Source organism: Pleuronectes platessa, chromosome 17 (assembly GCF_947347685.1).
Source record: "Pleuronectes platessa chromosome 17, fPlePla1.1, whole genome shotgun sequence".
Taxonomy (NCBI): domain Eukaryota; kingdom Metazoa; phylum Chordata; class Actinopteri; order Pleuronectiformes; family Pleuronectidae; genus Pleuronectes; species Pleuronectes platessa.
The window spans coordinates 17535128-17550348 of NC_070642.1; the positions used below are offsets into that span (position 1 = coordinate 17535128).

A 15221-nucleotide genomic window follows, 5' to 3' on the forward strand; every position below is an offset into this window, starting at 1 on the left:
GTTTTTGTCCGGTCATGATACAGGGGTGTACCGAATGTCGTGAAGATCGGATAAACCAGACAGAATTGCCACGCCCATTTTGCATTACTCCACAATACATACATTTTCATCAGGCCTTACGCAGCTGGAAAGTTTGGTGAGTTTTCGAGTATGTTCAAGCCGTCAGAGTGCGATTCATTTTCCTGAATAAAGAAACGCTAAGCAATAACGATGTATGAGTTGTATAATCATAATAATAACAATAATTGCATGAAAGCTTTAAATATCAGTCAATCAACTGTGGATGTATTAGTCTTGTCTTAAAGATATGTTTAAATAATACATTTATGGAACAATAGTGGAAAACTGTCTTCGCCTGACAATTTAACAAATGATATAACAGAGTTTGACCTCTTTCAATGTGCAATACGTTATCAGCCTGCACTATGTATATATAAATATACTATTATTGAACAGCAGATATCCTGTTACAATGTGCGTTGTTGCAACATAAATAAAGGGACTCTATTCTATTCTATTCTAAAGGATTCTATTCTAATCTATTCCACTGAACAGTCGCCATCCTCACCATGTACCTTCTGCTCCCCCACTCATACAAATACACTTACTACTTACTTACTACACATATATGCATATTATTTAATTTAATATTCCTCACTCCTTCACCCTGTAAACTGCTGCTAGCCCCTTCATTTAAATGTTGTTGTACTATGTTATATGTTATATGTTATCTGTTATGTTATAGGTTACTATGTTATATAATATAAGTTATTTTGTATCTTGTATTACCTGCAAGGTCATTACACGAATTGCACTGCTCTGATGACGCTGCTATTTGGTGCATGTGACAATAAACACTTTGACTTGACTTTGTTTTGCCTATAAAATTATTGTTTTGCTTTTTACAATCTCCTACAAACCACTGTACCCTTGTTATTGGTCTTATTTTGTTAAATCAACAGTCGGACACAAGGTGAAATTCACTGAGTGTCACACGGACGCTTTGAATCCTCATCTCTGAGAAACCGGAACCAGTTGATATTTTGCATTTGACTGAATGAAGGACGGGGATGTGACTCCGCTGGGCCTAAGTAGAACACCTGTAGAACACCAGGTGTGTTAACGCCATCGTCTCGTGCTTTGTTGTGTCGCATTGTGTTTGTAACGTTAGACACGGTTTTCTGCTCGGTTGCCATGGTGTTTGTGTGACAGCAGATGCGGCCGCGAGGGCTGCAGCTGACAAGCCCGTGACGTCACTTTAGGCGGGTTTTTTTTATTTTTTTTTCTCCTGGAAAGTGCTAGAAGAAACGAAGCGCACCCTCCCGGTGGCCGTGTGTTCCTCCGTCGGATTAAAAAGACCCTCGTTTTTTCGCTCGCCCTCTGCGTGATTTCCATCGAGATTTATTGATATCATGTCAGGATTTATGTTTATATGGCGACTCGTCTGCCTCTAAGACCTTTTGTTTCCTGTGTGGAATGATCATTCTGGAATCCACAGTTACATGTGGCAGCAGCATGGTTCGCTTTATCATTCATATTGCAGTATTTTCAAGGGTAATGTGAATATTTGGATTAAATAAATGAGAAATAAGGTCCCTGAACTCACTGTTTGTGGCAGTTTTAAGTCCCTTTCTATTTATTTAAATGTTATTGATAGTAGATGTTGTCTTTTTTTGCAGCCATTTTGTAAATTTGAGGTCATATGATTGGTTTTGCCATGAGAAATGTCCACTTGAGACAGACACAGCTCCTGAGGCGGTGCATCCTAGGGTTCTTCAGTCATCCATCCAAATTACACGTTCTCCTGTGATCATGGTGAAAGGATCTCCATCCTTCCATCCTCTTCATCCTGAGAAGAAGGTGTCTTGGGTTTAAAAGGCCCAAACACCCGGTGACACCAAGGTCCACACCTGAAGACATGTCCCTAACACCAGAATCTGGTTTTATTAAAGATGAGGTTGTTTTTTTAATGATAAACGATAATCATTGCAATATAATTTTCCTCTAGTCATATAACAACAGTTCAATATGTGTTGATGTATCGCAGGTACACAGAGGATGTAAACACACAATCAGTTTGAATGTTCTACCTCAGATTGTTGTTAGAAACTATATTAACACAACCTTAACTCAAACTCTTTACACTGACAAGAATTGTGACATTAATCGTGATTATTATCGATATCGACTGAATGCTTTTTAAATCTATTTTTGGGCCACATCCTTTAAAACGTAGTAATAACTTTATTTATAGAGCACATTTCAAAATCTACAAGTTACAAAGTGCTTTACAAGGGCAGCAACATATAACACACATACAATCATCAGCACAGCATAAACACATAGAAAAACACTCAAATGACATAATATTAAATAACCACACGTATTCACTTTATTTACCACATCAACAACAACATTATATTTCTACAGACTTTTATTTAGACAAATAGAATTCCATGTTCCCTGTTTCTCATTTAAAACCCAGTGGCAGGATGGTGCGCCGCGGAGGGATACGGCCGCACAGCGAGGCAGCGTGTGTATAAAGATTCCGGTCTATTAAAAGGAAGTCCCTTTCCATTTCCCTGCGTCAGAGAGCAGAAGGGACGGAGCGTTGGTCGCATTTGTTTCAAGATAAAGTCAACGAAGTAACAAGGTGCGTACCCCGCCGCGTCCCTCCACACTCACACGCGTTCTCTCCGTGGATTTGTGAGCTTTTTTTTTCTGCAAACCCGCCGCTGCGCTGTTCCACGGGGAGAATGTGGGATGAGAAGACCACGAGTCACGACGACCTCATCCGCGGCTGCAGCCATCGTGTCCGCTGCGGCTTCGATATTAGTTTGCTTTCTACGTGTGTCGCGTTAGCGTTGATTTGACACGGTGGTTTACCGGGTGGACGGTTCGCGGTGTGTGTATATTGCGGCACTCGCTCCACCGGCGGCTGCGCACTGGGACAGGGCCGGGATCGGACTGCACCACGGCAGGTGTGGTGGCGATGACTCGGGTTAATTCCAACCGAGCTAGTCGTGATAATTCACACTTGGTCGTAATGGATTCGATCATAAAACACGACCTCCGCTAACCCGCCCCCGCCCTCCACCCATTAGCATCTAAACGCTTTAAGTTAACATTAAACGACGATCGTCTTCCTTTTAGCTACAGTTGTTTTATGCTAGCACTTACGCAACTTGCGTTAAACAGCAGCTTCGGTTATCGCTAACACACCCGAGGCTTCTCAAAGGTTTAAATCCATGCATTGTGTTTCATTTAAAGATAAATGAGCGGTGTGGGTTTTTCCGGGAAGACAAAATGGCTTCATATTAACTCCACATGTGCCAGAGCCGTTATCATCGCGTGTTTTTTTCTTTAACGTAAACGTGTGAACGCTTTAATCTCAAGCGAAGGTTTGCTCTCGTATCTCTCTGCGATGTCGTTATTTTAGTTTCTGGTCGTCGTTAAGCACGTGTTTGCTGAGCCCATTGTCTGTCGCTCGACGCCATGTTGGTTAATGGCTACTTCCGCCGATCTGTAGTAACACGATGGCAGCCGTCCAGGAACCGGCTCGGATCGATCGATGATTCCGTTTCTGACTAAATGAAACCAAAAGAATGATTCACTCGCTCTTTCAAGTACCGTCACAGCTTATCGCATCCGCCCTCCCTCCTACAATAATGGCGTTTGTGTGTTTACGTCTGTACCGTTGTATCCCAAGGCCGTTGACTGAGCATGTTTTATGATCTCCTGATTTGCAGATGCCTGAAGAAATGCACCAAGAGGAGGAGGCTGAGACCTTTGCCTTCCAGGCAGAGATCGCTCAGCTGATGTCCCTGATCATCAACACCTTTTATTCCAACAAAGAGATCTTCCTCAGGGAGTTGATCTCCAATGCTTCTGATGTAAGTGGTCTCGCAAGTGCTTTTGTTGATTTAGAAGTTTAATAATCACAGAACATAAATTGATGCCCCTTTTTTGTTTGTTTTTACAGGCTTTGGACAAAATCCGTTATGAAAGCCTTACTGAACCCACCAAGATGGACAGTGGCAAGGATCTGAAAATTGAAATCATCCCCAACAAAGAGGAACGCACCCTGACCCTCATCGACACTGGAATCGGTATGACCAAAGCCGATCTGATCAACAACCTGGGAACCATTGCCAAGTCTGGCACCAAGGCTTTCATGGAGGCCCTGCAGGTACGACCAAACATCTTGATTGCAGCTTATGAATAAACATAAGCATATTGTTAACTGCATAATGTCACAGGCTTTATTTGCAACACAAAGAACAGGGATAATGTGTAATATACTTTCATTCTATAAAATTGTCCCAAGTTTTTACGGCTATGTTTAAGTTTGTAATGATTTGTTTTCCCTTTAGGCTGGAGCTGACATCTCTATGATCGGTCAGTTTGGTGTGGGTTTCTACTCCGCCTACCTTGTTGCAGAGAAAGTGTCAGTCATCACCAAACACAACGATGATGAGCAGTATCTCTGGGAGTCCTCTGCCGGAGGCTCATTCACAGTCAAGGTTGACACAGGTATGTGCCCTGGCAACATGATAATATATCAACGAGGCTGTGATGGCAATAATCTGCTTCTTACTCTGAGTAGCTTTACGGGGCAGTTAAAACATTGAAAACGTGTGTGCTGTGTTTGAGTTGTGTATCAAGCTGTTTTTAATAACTATCATAATAAACCAAATCTTAGAGGTAAATCGTGTGAGGGACATGAAATCACATTGTCGTGCACATTTATCTGCTTTGTGATAAAGATTAATTCAATTGAAGAAAAGAAAACTAGCACCTATCTTGATTGATTTATATATTGGAAATTATTTAATTGCAACCTTGGTGTGTATCTTGTTCCAGCACCTTGAACTTACCTTGCCTAGTTTATGGCTAGTTAATCCTTGCTTTAAAACATACTGGACTTTGAACATTTTAATTGTTCAGTTATTTAATTGTCTCCCAACTGTTCACAGGTGAGTCCATAGGCCGTGGAACAAGGATCGTCCTGCACCTGAAGGAGGACCAGTGTGAGTACATCGAGGAGAAGAGGGTCAAGGAGATTGTCAAGAAGCACTCTCAGTTCATCGGTTACCCCATCACCCTGTTTGTAAGTATTTTTAATTTGACGATATTCCACGTTCCCTCTGTACAGAGGGAACGTCTGTCAGAATCTGTCGGATTTCAACTGTCTTGTGAGTGAAGTTAAACTAGAATCATTTTGTTGACAGGTGGAGAAGGAGCGCGACAAGGAGATCAGTGACGACGAGGCCGAGGAGGAAAAACCAGAGAAGGAGGAGAAGGAAGAAAAGGAAGAGGACGGTGAGGACAAGCCAAAGATTGAAGATGTGGGCTCTGATGACGAGGAAGACTCCAAAGACAAGGACAAGAAGAAGACAAAGAAGATCAAGGAGAAGTACATCGATGCGGAAGAGCTTAACAAGACCAAGCCCATCTGGACCAGAAACCCTGATGACATCACAAACGAGGAGTATGGAGAGTTCTACAAGAGTCTGACCAACGACTGGGAGGATCATCTGGCTGTCAAGGTAAAGGGAGGAAGGCTAAAGCTGCTGTATGACTGTGCATTAACGCCTCAGGCTGCACGGTGTCTAAAACATGAGTCAAAATAATAATTTAAAGTTGTCTTTCTCTTTCACAGCACTTCTCAGTGGAGGGCCAGCTTGAATTCCGCGCCCTCCTCTTCATCCCCCGCCGCGCTCCTTTTGACCTCTTTGAGAACAAGAAGAAGAAGAACAACATCAAGCTGTACGTCAGGAGAGTCTTCATCATGGACAATTGTGAAGAGCTGATCCCAGAGTACCTCAGTAAGTGGTCCCGCTGTCTGAATAATACTGCAAAGCATAATGTGATAGAATACGTTAATCTAAACCTGATCTATTTGCTATTATCCAGACTTCGTCCGTGGAGTGGTGGACTCCGAGGATCTGCCCCTCAACATCTCCAGGGAAATGCTGCAGCAGAGCAAAATCCTGAAGGTCATCCGCAAGAACATCGTCAAGAAGTGTCTGGAGCTGTTTGCAGAGCTGGCTGAGGACAAGGAGAACTTCAAGAAGTTCTATGAAGGTTTCTCAAAGAACCTCAAGGTATCTGAAATAAACATGCATTTCACCACATTGATTTTACTTGAAAGAAAAAGCTTTTCTCTATTTATTTTTTAAAAATAAATTCATGCATTCCTTGTCTTCAGGGCTTCTCCATGGATTCATAAGGTTTACTTTCATTGTTGTTGCTTTTCCAGCTTTAAAGACTGCGTAGTCATAGTTTTATGCTTTAGGCCAGCTGAAGACTACGACATAGATGGAAAGTTGTAATTTTCTATTGTCATTTTTGCTTTAAAATTGTTTGCAAGTAATCCGCTAGTGCACATAAATGGGTTTATTTAAATTACACGGCTTGTGCTATAGACTAGTCACTAAGTATTTGTAGATTAGTCACTTAGTGTTGTTGAATTATTAAATAGCCTTGTACCCAGTTACCCTGAATAATTTATATATTACCTGCCTGTGACAGCTGCATCACATGTCTGAACAATCGGCTTGTTCTTTAGTGATGCTTCAATTGATGAAACTAAACAGGAAAAAACAACTCTTTGGTATAATGAAGCAAGTTGAACTGAGCCAAAGCTGCAGTTCAGTGTTTAGAAGGTTGGTTCACAAGTCAAGCCTGAGTGCATTCATGTGAAACACTTGGAATAGATGTCATCTCATGTGATTCTGCCAACCCAGTGCTTGGAATCAATTATCATTGCATTTGATAGTGCTCTGATCTAGTTTGAGTATTGAACAATTGTCCATTATCTCTTCTCTCTGTAGCTTGGAATCCACGAGGACTCCCAAAACCGCAAGAAGCTTTCTGAACTGCTGCGTTACCAGAGCTCTCAGTCTGGAGACGAGTCCACCTCCCTCACAGAGTACCTGTCCCGCATGAAGGAGAACCAGAAGTCCATCTACTACATCACTGGTCAGTTTATTTTCTGCTAAATTGTTAGTAGCAAAGTTATGTAAACTAATTTTTAATTGCACCTATTAAGTGTTAAAAAATAGTAATACAGGTTGTTTTAAAAAAAGCAAATATTAAATCTCATTTGACCTCTAGGTGAGAGCAAGGATCAGGTGGCCAACTCCGCCTTCGTCGAGCGTGTCCGCAAGCGTGGCTTCGAGGTCCTGTACATGACCGAGCCAATCGACGAGTACTGCGTCCAGCAGCTGAAGGAGTTTGACGGTAAGACCCTGGTCTCCGTCACCAAGGAGGGCCTGGAGCTGCCCGAGGATGAGGAGGAGAAGAAAAAGATGGAGGAGGACAAGGCCAAGTTTGAGAACCTCTGCAAGCTCATGAAGGAGATCCTGGACAAGAAAGTGGAGAAGGTCAGTGATCTTAGTGGAACAGTAGAGTCTTTATCCAGTATTTCCCTTCACATTGTAGGAGTTCAAGTTTCACAGCCTCAGTTGACAGTGTTCTGTTTGGTGATAGGTTCCCTAATTCAGCCCAACTTTGTATCGTGGTGAGTTCATGCAGGCTTGAGGTGGCCCCTTGGTCGCCTGTTTTTTAAACGTAACCTTGAATGATTTGCCGTTTATTTTTTATTTTTTACTGGTCGTGAGTTCCAGGTGATTTGTGTGGAGATGCTGAAATCCAGAACGTGAATTTGTGGTCTAACATGTTTTAGTTTGCATATTTGAGTTTTAAAGTTTGAAGATGCATTTTCTGAAGTTTAACCAGATGTTTTAAATGTTGAGTAGATGCAGCATGTTAATGTAATGAACAATTGGTCCTGGACCTGCTGGTGTGTTATTTCTAACATGGTTGACCTGCATGTATTAACTTAAACTTACTCCTTGATTTTTAGAAGTAGGACGGCATGTTGGGTTGTTTATTGATGTTCCCTATATTTGATTTTGTCTTCCAGGTGACAGTGTCCAACAGACTGGTGTCTTCACCCTGCTGCATTGTGACAAGTACTTATGGATGGACGGCCAACATGGAGAGAATCATGAAGGCCCAGGCACTCAGGGACAACTCCACCATGGGTTACATGATGGCCAAGAAGCACCTTGAGGTCAACCCTGACCACCCCATCGTGGAAACTCTCAGGCAGAAGGCCGACGCTGACAAAAATGACAAGGCTGTGAAGGACCTGGTAATCCTGCTGTTTGAAACTGCCCTGCTGTCCTCAGGCTTCTCCCTGGACGACCCACAGACCCATTCCAACCGCATCTACAGAATGATCAAACTCGGCCTGGGTAAGGAAACACTGCAGAAAAAACTTGAAGTTATGACACTCAATACTTTCATTGATCTCTAATAAGTAACGTCCCTGTACCTGTAGGTATCGATGATGACGAAGTTGTGACAGAGGAAGCCCCCTCCGCAGCCGGCCCAGACGAGATTCCTCCCCTAGAAGGCGAGGGCGAGGAGGATGCTTCACGTATGGAAGAAGTCGATTAAACCAACACCCTCTCGTCCCAGATTTTTAACACTTTAGCCTCACTTTTCAATTGTTCATCCCTTAAACTTCAGTAAATGCAAAACAAATAGTCATTCATGTTGTGCGGTGGACCAGTGTTGCTCTCGTGTCCAGAGCATTACTCTGCAATGCCCCTTTTAAGAAAAGCAGTTTTGGTTTTTGCTGTATAAGTTCATGGTGACAGCACATTTGTTTAACGAGTACCCTGTTGCACTGAGTTTTAAATGTTGGAGTGGTGAACATGGGAATGGTACATTCCATTGTCAGTCTGGAGGGTTGGGGGAGGTTCTGCTCATGTGCAACACTGCACGCTGCATGGAGAGAGGACTCTGTGATTCCTTTGCCTGAGTCCAGGCTTGTCTGTATTCCGGGTCTTTGTTTTGCAAAAAATTAAAGATGTAATACCTTATTTTGACTGTTCTGTCTTCACCTTTTATCATGGATGATTAAAATTAACTAATGAACCTAATTGGAGATTGAAGAATTAATTTAGCTGAATTTCCTAGTTGTAACTAGAACTAGTAAAACTGCTCCAAGTGACCACTAGGTGGAGTCATGCTACAGTTTCTAGTATCAATGACACTGCAACATCAAGTTATTGTGTCAAGTAAAAAATCTACAGATCACATTTATATACACCAAATATATTATAAGCGATACAGTTTTTTACACTTATTGTACTGACGCGTGACCAGAGCTGAGGAATATGAAATTATAACAAACAAGATCTGAGGCAGACCATACTTTTAAAATATTGAAATTCTAGTATGAATCTACAGACCCTTGTTTTCACTGCATGGAAAATTATGTTTGCCAATTTACATTGTAATTCTAAACGTGCTTTACTACTGGACTACAATGCTATGGCGGTCTTAATCGTCTGAGCTCACACGTACTGACAAAACCAGTTCTTCAGCACACTGGAGGACAATCTTGTTTGTACTGCATCAAAGGACTTTATATGTGCTTAAGGCCACAATCCGTTTAACTGCTGCCAAAACCAATCCATGTTGGTCAGGTGTGATTGGTCATCAGAAAGTTGGCCCTTAACGAAGGTGTGTGCTCGTCTCAGTGTATAATATATAAAACAGCACTGAATACCACATTCAGTAAGACTTCATCGATTTAAGTTAATTTAGTATTTTATTAATAATCCAGTAACCAGAGGAAATTGAATGATTTAAAAAAAAAAAAGAAAAGATACAAGTCACATTGCATTTCCCTCGTATGAATTATCTTCTGCAAACCCCCCCCCCCACCCCCCAAGGACCTACAGTACCTTCATATCGCCGTGACGACAGTGAGAATCATCAAAATTCATTCAGACTTCTTTCAAACATTCACGTGTAAAAGTGACCCACACAAAGCCGTCCTTTTACAAAAGTACACAACTGAAAAGTGGGTTGGAAATAAACCATATATTTACACAATATATATTTTTTTTAAGCTGGATTCTAAAATATTAAATATAATCTGCATTGTCAGGAAAACAAAAAGATCTGAAAGATAATTTGGAGCCACATCTGCCTCAGCGATGTCAGGGCCAAATTGTATCATTTCTATGTCCTGTGATCTTTTTTTTTTACATAAATCGTTGTTTACCACCCTCCATTACAGATGTTAGCCCCTGGAACAAGTTAATGAACCTTAAAGTAAACCAATAATGTCTGCACCATGTTCTGGATACATTAAAAACAAATCATTTCGAAGACACATGTTTAAGCGGCATTTCAAAACTAACAACCTCCATCCATTTGAATGTTTTAGCAATGAATGAATAATAATCCCCGCCCATACATCTGAAAACACAAATCACAAACATTACAGGCATGAGCGTGCAGGTGGAAACAGGAAGTGGATCATCTACCCTGCAGCCGGTGGCTTAGTTATGTTACAAATGAGAAACCACATATGCCTAAAAGTAAGAGGACAGTTCTCTTTTCTTGGCCCGGCGATGGAAACGGGACATTTTGCCCTAACCGCTCATTGTCGTGTCGTGACTGATAAGATTAAAAAATGGGAGTGAACGCAGGTGAGTGTCTCCTTTTCAAACATCTTAAGTTTACAGTTCAACTCTCACCCAGAGTTTTCAAAATAAAACAGGGCCGTTTTCAGATTTCTTCATTTTAGGCACTTGAAAACTCTGGAGCATGGACATCAAGCCTGAACCGAGGTTTAAAACTGAGGCCTGAATGGAGGTGATTAAATCGTTCAAATGTTTTGGATTCAGATAAAGTGGTATTGCCATGAAATGGTGAAAATATACGTTTATGTCTATAGCCCACACACCTTTACCAGGATCATGGGAACCTAAAACAGGATCCACAAGCCACATATCGTGGTTATAGAAAAAATAGTCCACCATTAAACTGTAAAAGAACCAAACAACGAAGTTGTGGTCTGAGAACTGTGTCTTAAACAATACTGCAGGCACTGAAATCACATTGACCCCTTGAGGTCATCATGGTGTAAGAGTCAAATCTGCTGAATCCCTTTCTGTACCGTAGCTAACAGAAACATAAACAAATGAAAAAGAAAACGGTAAAGAGATCCACAAATCAAACAGAGACACAAAAATAGACAAAAAGCACCACAGAAAACGTGGCCTCAGTTCCCAGTTCGGTGTTACACCTTCTGTGCCAGCGGCAGCGCTGAGCGTCGACCCGACTTCATGCGGTTACGTGCATACACCCGGAGGAAAAGGGCCAGGAAAACTACGCCCACACCGAATCCACCTACAACGGTGACGGCGTGACCGTAGAGGAAACAGGAGAGGAGGATGGCGATGGCCTGCCTCAGGGTCATTATGATGGTGAACACGGCCGCACCGAACTGGCTGATGGTGTAGAAGATGAAGAGCTGGCCACACGCCGAGCACACGGACAGCATCACGGCGTGTAAGGCAAACTCGGAGTGGCGCGTCATGAAGGCCACCGACTCGAAGAAGGCGCCCTGCTCCAGCAGCGAGCCCACGGTGAAGAGGCAGGAGAACAGGTTGACCCCGAACATCATCTGCACCGACGACATCTTGTGCTTGAACAGGTTGTCCTGCCAGTTGGAGGTGAAGCTGTCGAAGACCACGTAGCCGACGAGGATGAGGATGCCGCTGAAGGTGGTGACGTTGGACGGGTGCTTACTGGTCGTGCTGGACAACAGGAACATGCTGACTCCCACTGAGATCAGCACGGCGGTCAAGTACTCCCAGTACTCGTAGCTCTTGCGGGAGACGAGCTTCCCCATGAGCATGACGGGAATGACTTTGGAGGCCTTGGCCAGGACCTGGGTGGGGAAGCTGATGTACTTGAGGGCCTCGTACTGGCACCAGCTGCTCATGACGTTGGACAGCGAGGCGAAGGAGTACTTGTACATGGGCGCTCCGTGGCGAGGCTGCTTGAACAGAAGGCACCAGAGGCCCGACACGGTCAGAGCCAGGATGCGGTTCATGAAGACCAGGAACTGGGAGTCCTTGAATTTCTCCCCCTCCTCCTCTGGAGTCGTGGCTCCATAGGAACGAGTCATCACCCTCTCCTGCAGGACCCCCCATGTCAGGTAGGAAGCCTGAGAATAAGAGTATCGACGTGTCAGGGGCAGAACTCATGATAAAATGCCTCTCTTTTCTTTTAGCACATGAACAGAGTGTAGGGATCAATATTAAGGCCTTGGAGAGATTATGTGAAGAACATCTGTTTAGAAGGATAAAACCATGCAATTCTTATTCAAATATAAATGCATAAGGAAAAGAAAATCGTCGTCTCATTTTGTCTAAGGCTCGGCCCTGATGTTCTCATTTCCCTCCTTTGTGGTTTTATTTGTTGATCAGGCTACGTGTCTGTCTTTTTGTGCGGAGCCTCACCTGAAGTCCAGCAGCACAAAAGACTAATTTGACGCCCTGTTTGAGTGACGAGCCCGAGTCTCCTTCATTCCTGGGTGCAACCGACACGTCATCCAACAGACCTGTTTTGGCCTCATTGCCAAATACGCAGGTCCTTATCAGAGGATGGCAGATCCCACTACCTGGAAGGTACGGGAAACAAACAGAAACATGAATGAAGTTGATATCGAGGGGACAACAAGGATTAATCTGTGGAGTCAAACAGGTATACATTTCAAAATTAAGCTGTTTGCAGTCATGAAGTCATGAAGGGAAAACACCTGGAACTCAGTGCAAGTCTGTAAATAGCTTAAGTCGTCTGTTGTTTGTTTATCGTGTGGTCAAACCTGTTTCTAAGTATTTGGTGCGCTTGAAGTAGCAAATGAGGAGGTAGCCCGGAATGATGATGGTGGAGTATCCCAGTACGTTGATGAGGAATCTGAAGAACCACACATCGGTCCAGCCTTCCAGCATCGAGGACTCCTCTGCAGCCACAGTGGAAGGGAAGAGAAGCAACACAAGATGCAAAACCCTAAAGGAGAAACACACAGAGACAAAAATATAATTCTGAACTGACTTCTAATATACATCTGACAAGCCAGGTGTTTGTGTTTCCTTGTATGATTTAAAGGGAAAGGTGACAGCAAACTGACACTTTTTTTAATATTAAATTATATATGAACACATTTAACGTTAATCTTAATCATAACAAGGGTGATGACAAATATCAACACAAGCAGAAACTAAGTAGCCAGAAGACACGTTAATATGTTTCCTTCCTCATCACACTGAAGCATCGGGAATCCATCTTTCGTGCAGGATCACTGTATTTTTACTTTCAGGCACATTGACAGGACACCTACAGATAAAGGTTAGTTTCTGTGAAGATTAGGACCCATCACTCCAAATAGAAAAATGTTGCTGTAAATGAATGTTGTCCATCTTGCTCTAAAATGTCTTATAACAGGTCATAAAACAGGTTGCATAACAGGTCTTAAAGCAGAAAAATCTTTAAATTGCTTCCTTGGGCAAATGTTATGCAATGAGATGAATAACAATGGCTGCTCCGGAACTTTAATATTTGCATACATTTAGTCGAGGTGCTTCAAAGGGACAGATTTCAAAGAGAGAATTGAAGAAGAAGAGGCTGAAGCCGCCCAAACTTTGGTCATAAGTTTGAGTAGAGCTTCAAAAACACTGGCTCCAACACTTCCAGTAATGCAACACAATGGCATCTTTCATTAGACCCGTGTCTTTATGACTTTATGACCCAGATTGCAATACTGACTTTGTGTTAAAGGTTCGCCAAGCTGTAGCTGACATGACCCTGATCAAATCAATGGGGTTATCATACCAACCTCCATCCACAGCCACCAGGTACACCACTGAGGAGTGCTACCCACAATCAGCTGTTGAACAGGAAATGTCCCTGCTGCACCCAACCCCACAAACAGCCTAGGTATCCCGAGTGACTCTAGAGCAGCTGCGGTGAAAGCAAGGTGTGCTCCATGCTGTCGTGGCACCAGCATCGACTGCCTCCTCCCAGGGGGGCAAGCCCGGCTCACACAGAGCCTCTTTGTGGGGGACTCTGCTGGGGCCTGGCTAACCAGTGGGCTACTGCAGCGAGACCTGGGCCCTGAACAAGCAGCTTATTACATGGAGGAATGCACTGAGTGGGCACCACAGGCCAGAGGAGTGAAGGATCCCAAACATCTACCTGAGCAGAGACTCCGTGCTCGTGTCTCCTATGAAATGAGGATGAAGGGCTGGGCTATAAAACAACAGCAATACATACAGTGTATCTTGATAGGTGTTACCAGACGTATTGAGATAGCTAATTATATAGCTTGGGTTTAACTTATACATGGGAAGGGCCATATTTAAAAGGCAGGTTTGACAAAGGCCATCAAGTGTTTGTCATTCTATGCCCTTAGGGAAGAGTTTAACGCAGCCTAATGTCTACGTGTTCAACTAATCATGAGTTATGTGCCTGCTGCTGTAACAGGAATTTCCTTGTTTACTAATGTATATCTATCTGTTGAACATAATAGACTGATGTGACATGTTTTCATATCACCCAGCCCTACTTGTGCTTTTCAATGACATGACTCTCTTCGTTTATAAATTAATAAGGAACAGCATGCTTTAGTTGAAGTTATCACACGTGTGAACCAGGGGACAGAATTTAGTGAAACACCCATGAAAACAAAGTATATAACAACACTACTAATAGTACTCCTACACGTAATAGTGATAACAATACAACTAGTAATAAGCTAGTAGCAGTAGTTGGGCTGACACCAGGTCCTGAACACGAACCGAACAGTTCTACATCCGCCAGTAGCTTGTTTGCAGACTATTAAAAAAAAGCCCCGTCACTCATTTAAAACCCAGCTGAACACAGTGAAGGGTAAAGTGACTTCATTCCCGTGAGATAAATAAAAAGAACCGACAGTGTGCGGCCGCTGCCCCGCGACTTGAACCCATCTTCCCGGGGACATAAGGTCCAGTTAGCTGCTCGGGCTCCCCGACGTTACCTCCATAGAAGAGAAGGCATTTTTCCCCGCACTCCGGGACCCGGACACCGGCCGCCGCGAAGCCGCCGACACACTCAGACGTCCCCGCTGACACAGAGCATGAAGCCGCCCGGGAGCCGCCACGTAACACAGCAGTTTTCAATGATGGAGGGGCTTTCTTCTTCCGGACGAGCCGCCTTTAGCTGCGCTGCTGTCTTCAACTTCTCCTCCTGCACAGGCCCCCCTCCTCACCACCGCCGGAAACAGCGCCCCGATGCAGCTACTCCCTGTCGGCCTGGAGGAGCTACTGCAAGGGGTTCGAATCAGAATCAAGTGTTTTTAGGGT

General features: G+C 43.4%; 2 protein-coding genes across 3 annotated transcripts; one reads left to right on the forward strand and one right to left on the reverse strand.

Moving 5' to 3' along the window:
• Nucleotides 1–2494: 2494 nt before the first annotated feature.
• hsp90ab1 (heat shock protein 90, alpha (cytosolic), class B member 1) lies at nt 2495–8897 on the forward strand. Of its 2 annotated transcripts, none has more exons than XM_053444551.1 (12): nt 2495–2653; nt 3750–3893; nt 3983–4189; nt 4374–4533; nt 4977–5110; nt 5232–5549; nt 5663–5828; nt 5917–6107; nt 6837–6984; nt 7120–7388; nt 7931–8264; nt 8351–8897. In XM_053444551.1, the coding sequence occupies exons 2-12, from the start codon at nt 3750–3752 to the stop codon at nt 8467–8469; spliced, it is 2190 nt and encodes a 729-aa protein (XP_053300526.1). In that variant the 5' UTR covers nt 2495–2653; the 3' UTR covers nt 8470–8897. The 2 variants fall into 2 exon arrangements, with proteins under 2 accessions (XP_053300526.1, XP_053300527.1); XM_053444552.1 differs by lacking the exon at nt 8351–8897 and adding an exon at nt 7495–7525 and having other exon boundaries at nt 7931–8124.
• A 990-nt stretch (nt 8898–9887) lies between these two features.
• On the reverse strand, nt 9888–15118 carry slc35b2 (solute carrier family 35 member B2). Its single transcript, XM_053444553.1, has 4 exons — nt 14897–15118; nt 12707–12891; nt 12342–12502; nt 9888–12046 (listed from the first exon to the last, which is right to left on the reverse strand). The coding sequence occupies exons 1-4, from the start codon at nt 14914–14916 to the stop codon at nt 11114–11116; spliced, it is 1299 nt and encodes a 432-aa protein (XP_053300528.1). The 5' UTR covers nt 14917–15118; the 3' UTR covers nt 9888–11113.
• Between the last annotated feature and the right edge of the window lie 103 nt (nt 15119–15221).

Bases quoted from the DNA above. Each gene is read 5' to 3' on its own strand.
- hsp90ab1 (XM_053444551.1), top strand. From the start codon at position 3,750: ATGCCTGAAGAAATGCACCAAGAGGAGGAGGCTGAGACCTTTGCCTTC. The intron at 5,111-5,231 runs GTAAGTATTTTT...TTTTGTTGACAG, and splicing joins GTTACCCCATCACCCTGTTT to GTGGAGAAGGAGCGCGACAA. The intron at 7,389-7,930 runs GTCAGTGATCTT...TTTGTCTTCCAG, and splicing joins TGGACAAGAAAGTGGAGAAG to GTGACAGTGTCCAACAGACT.
- slc35b2 (XM_053444553.1), bottom strand. From the start codon at position 14,916: ATGCCTTCTCTTCTATGGAG. The intron at 12,503-12,706 runs GTTTGACCACAC...CGTACCTTCCAG, and splicing joins CACCAAATACTTAGAAACAG to GTAGTGGGATCTGCCATCCT. The intron at 12,047-12,341 runs GTGAGGCTCCGC...TCTTATTCTCAG, and splicing joins TTTGTGCTGCTGGACTTCAG to GCTTCCTACCTGACATGGGG.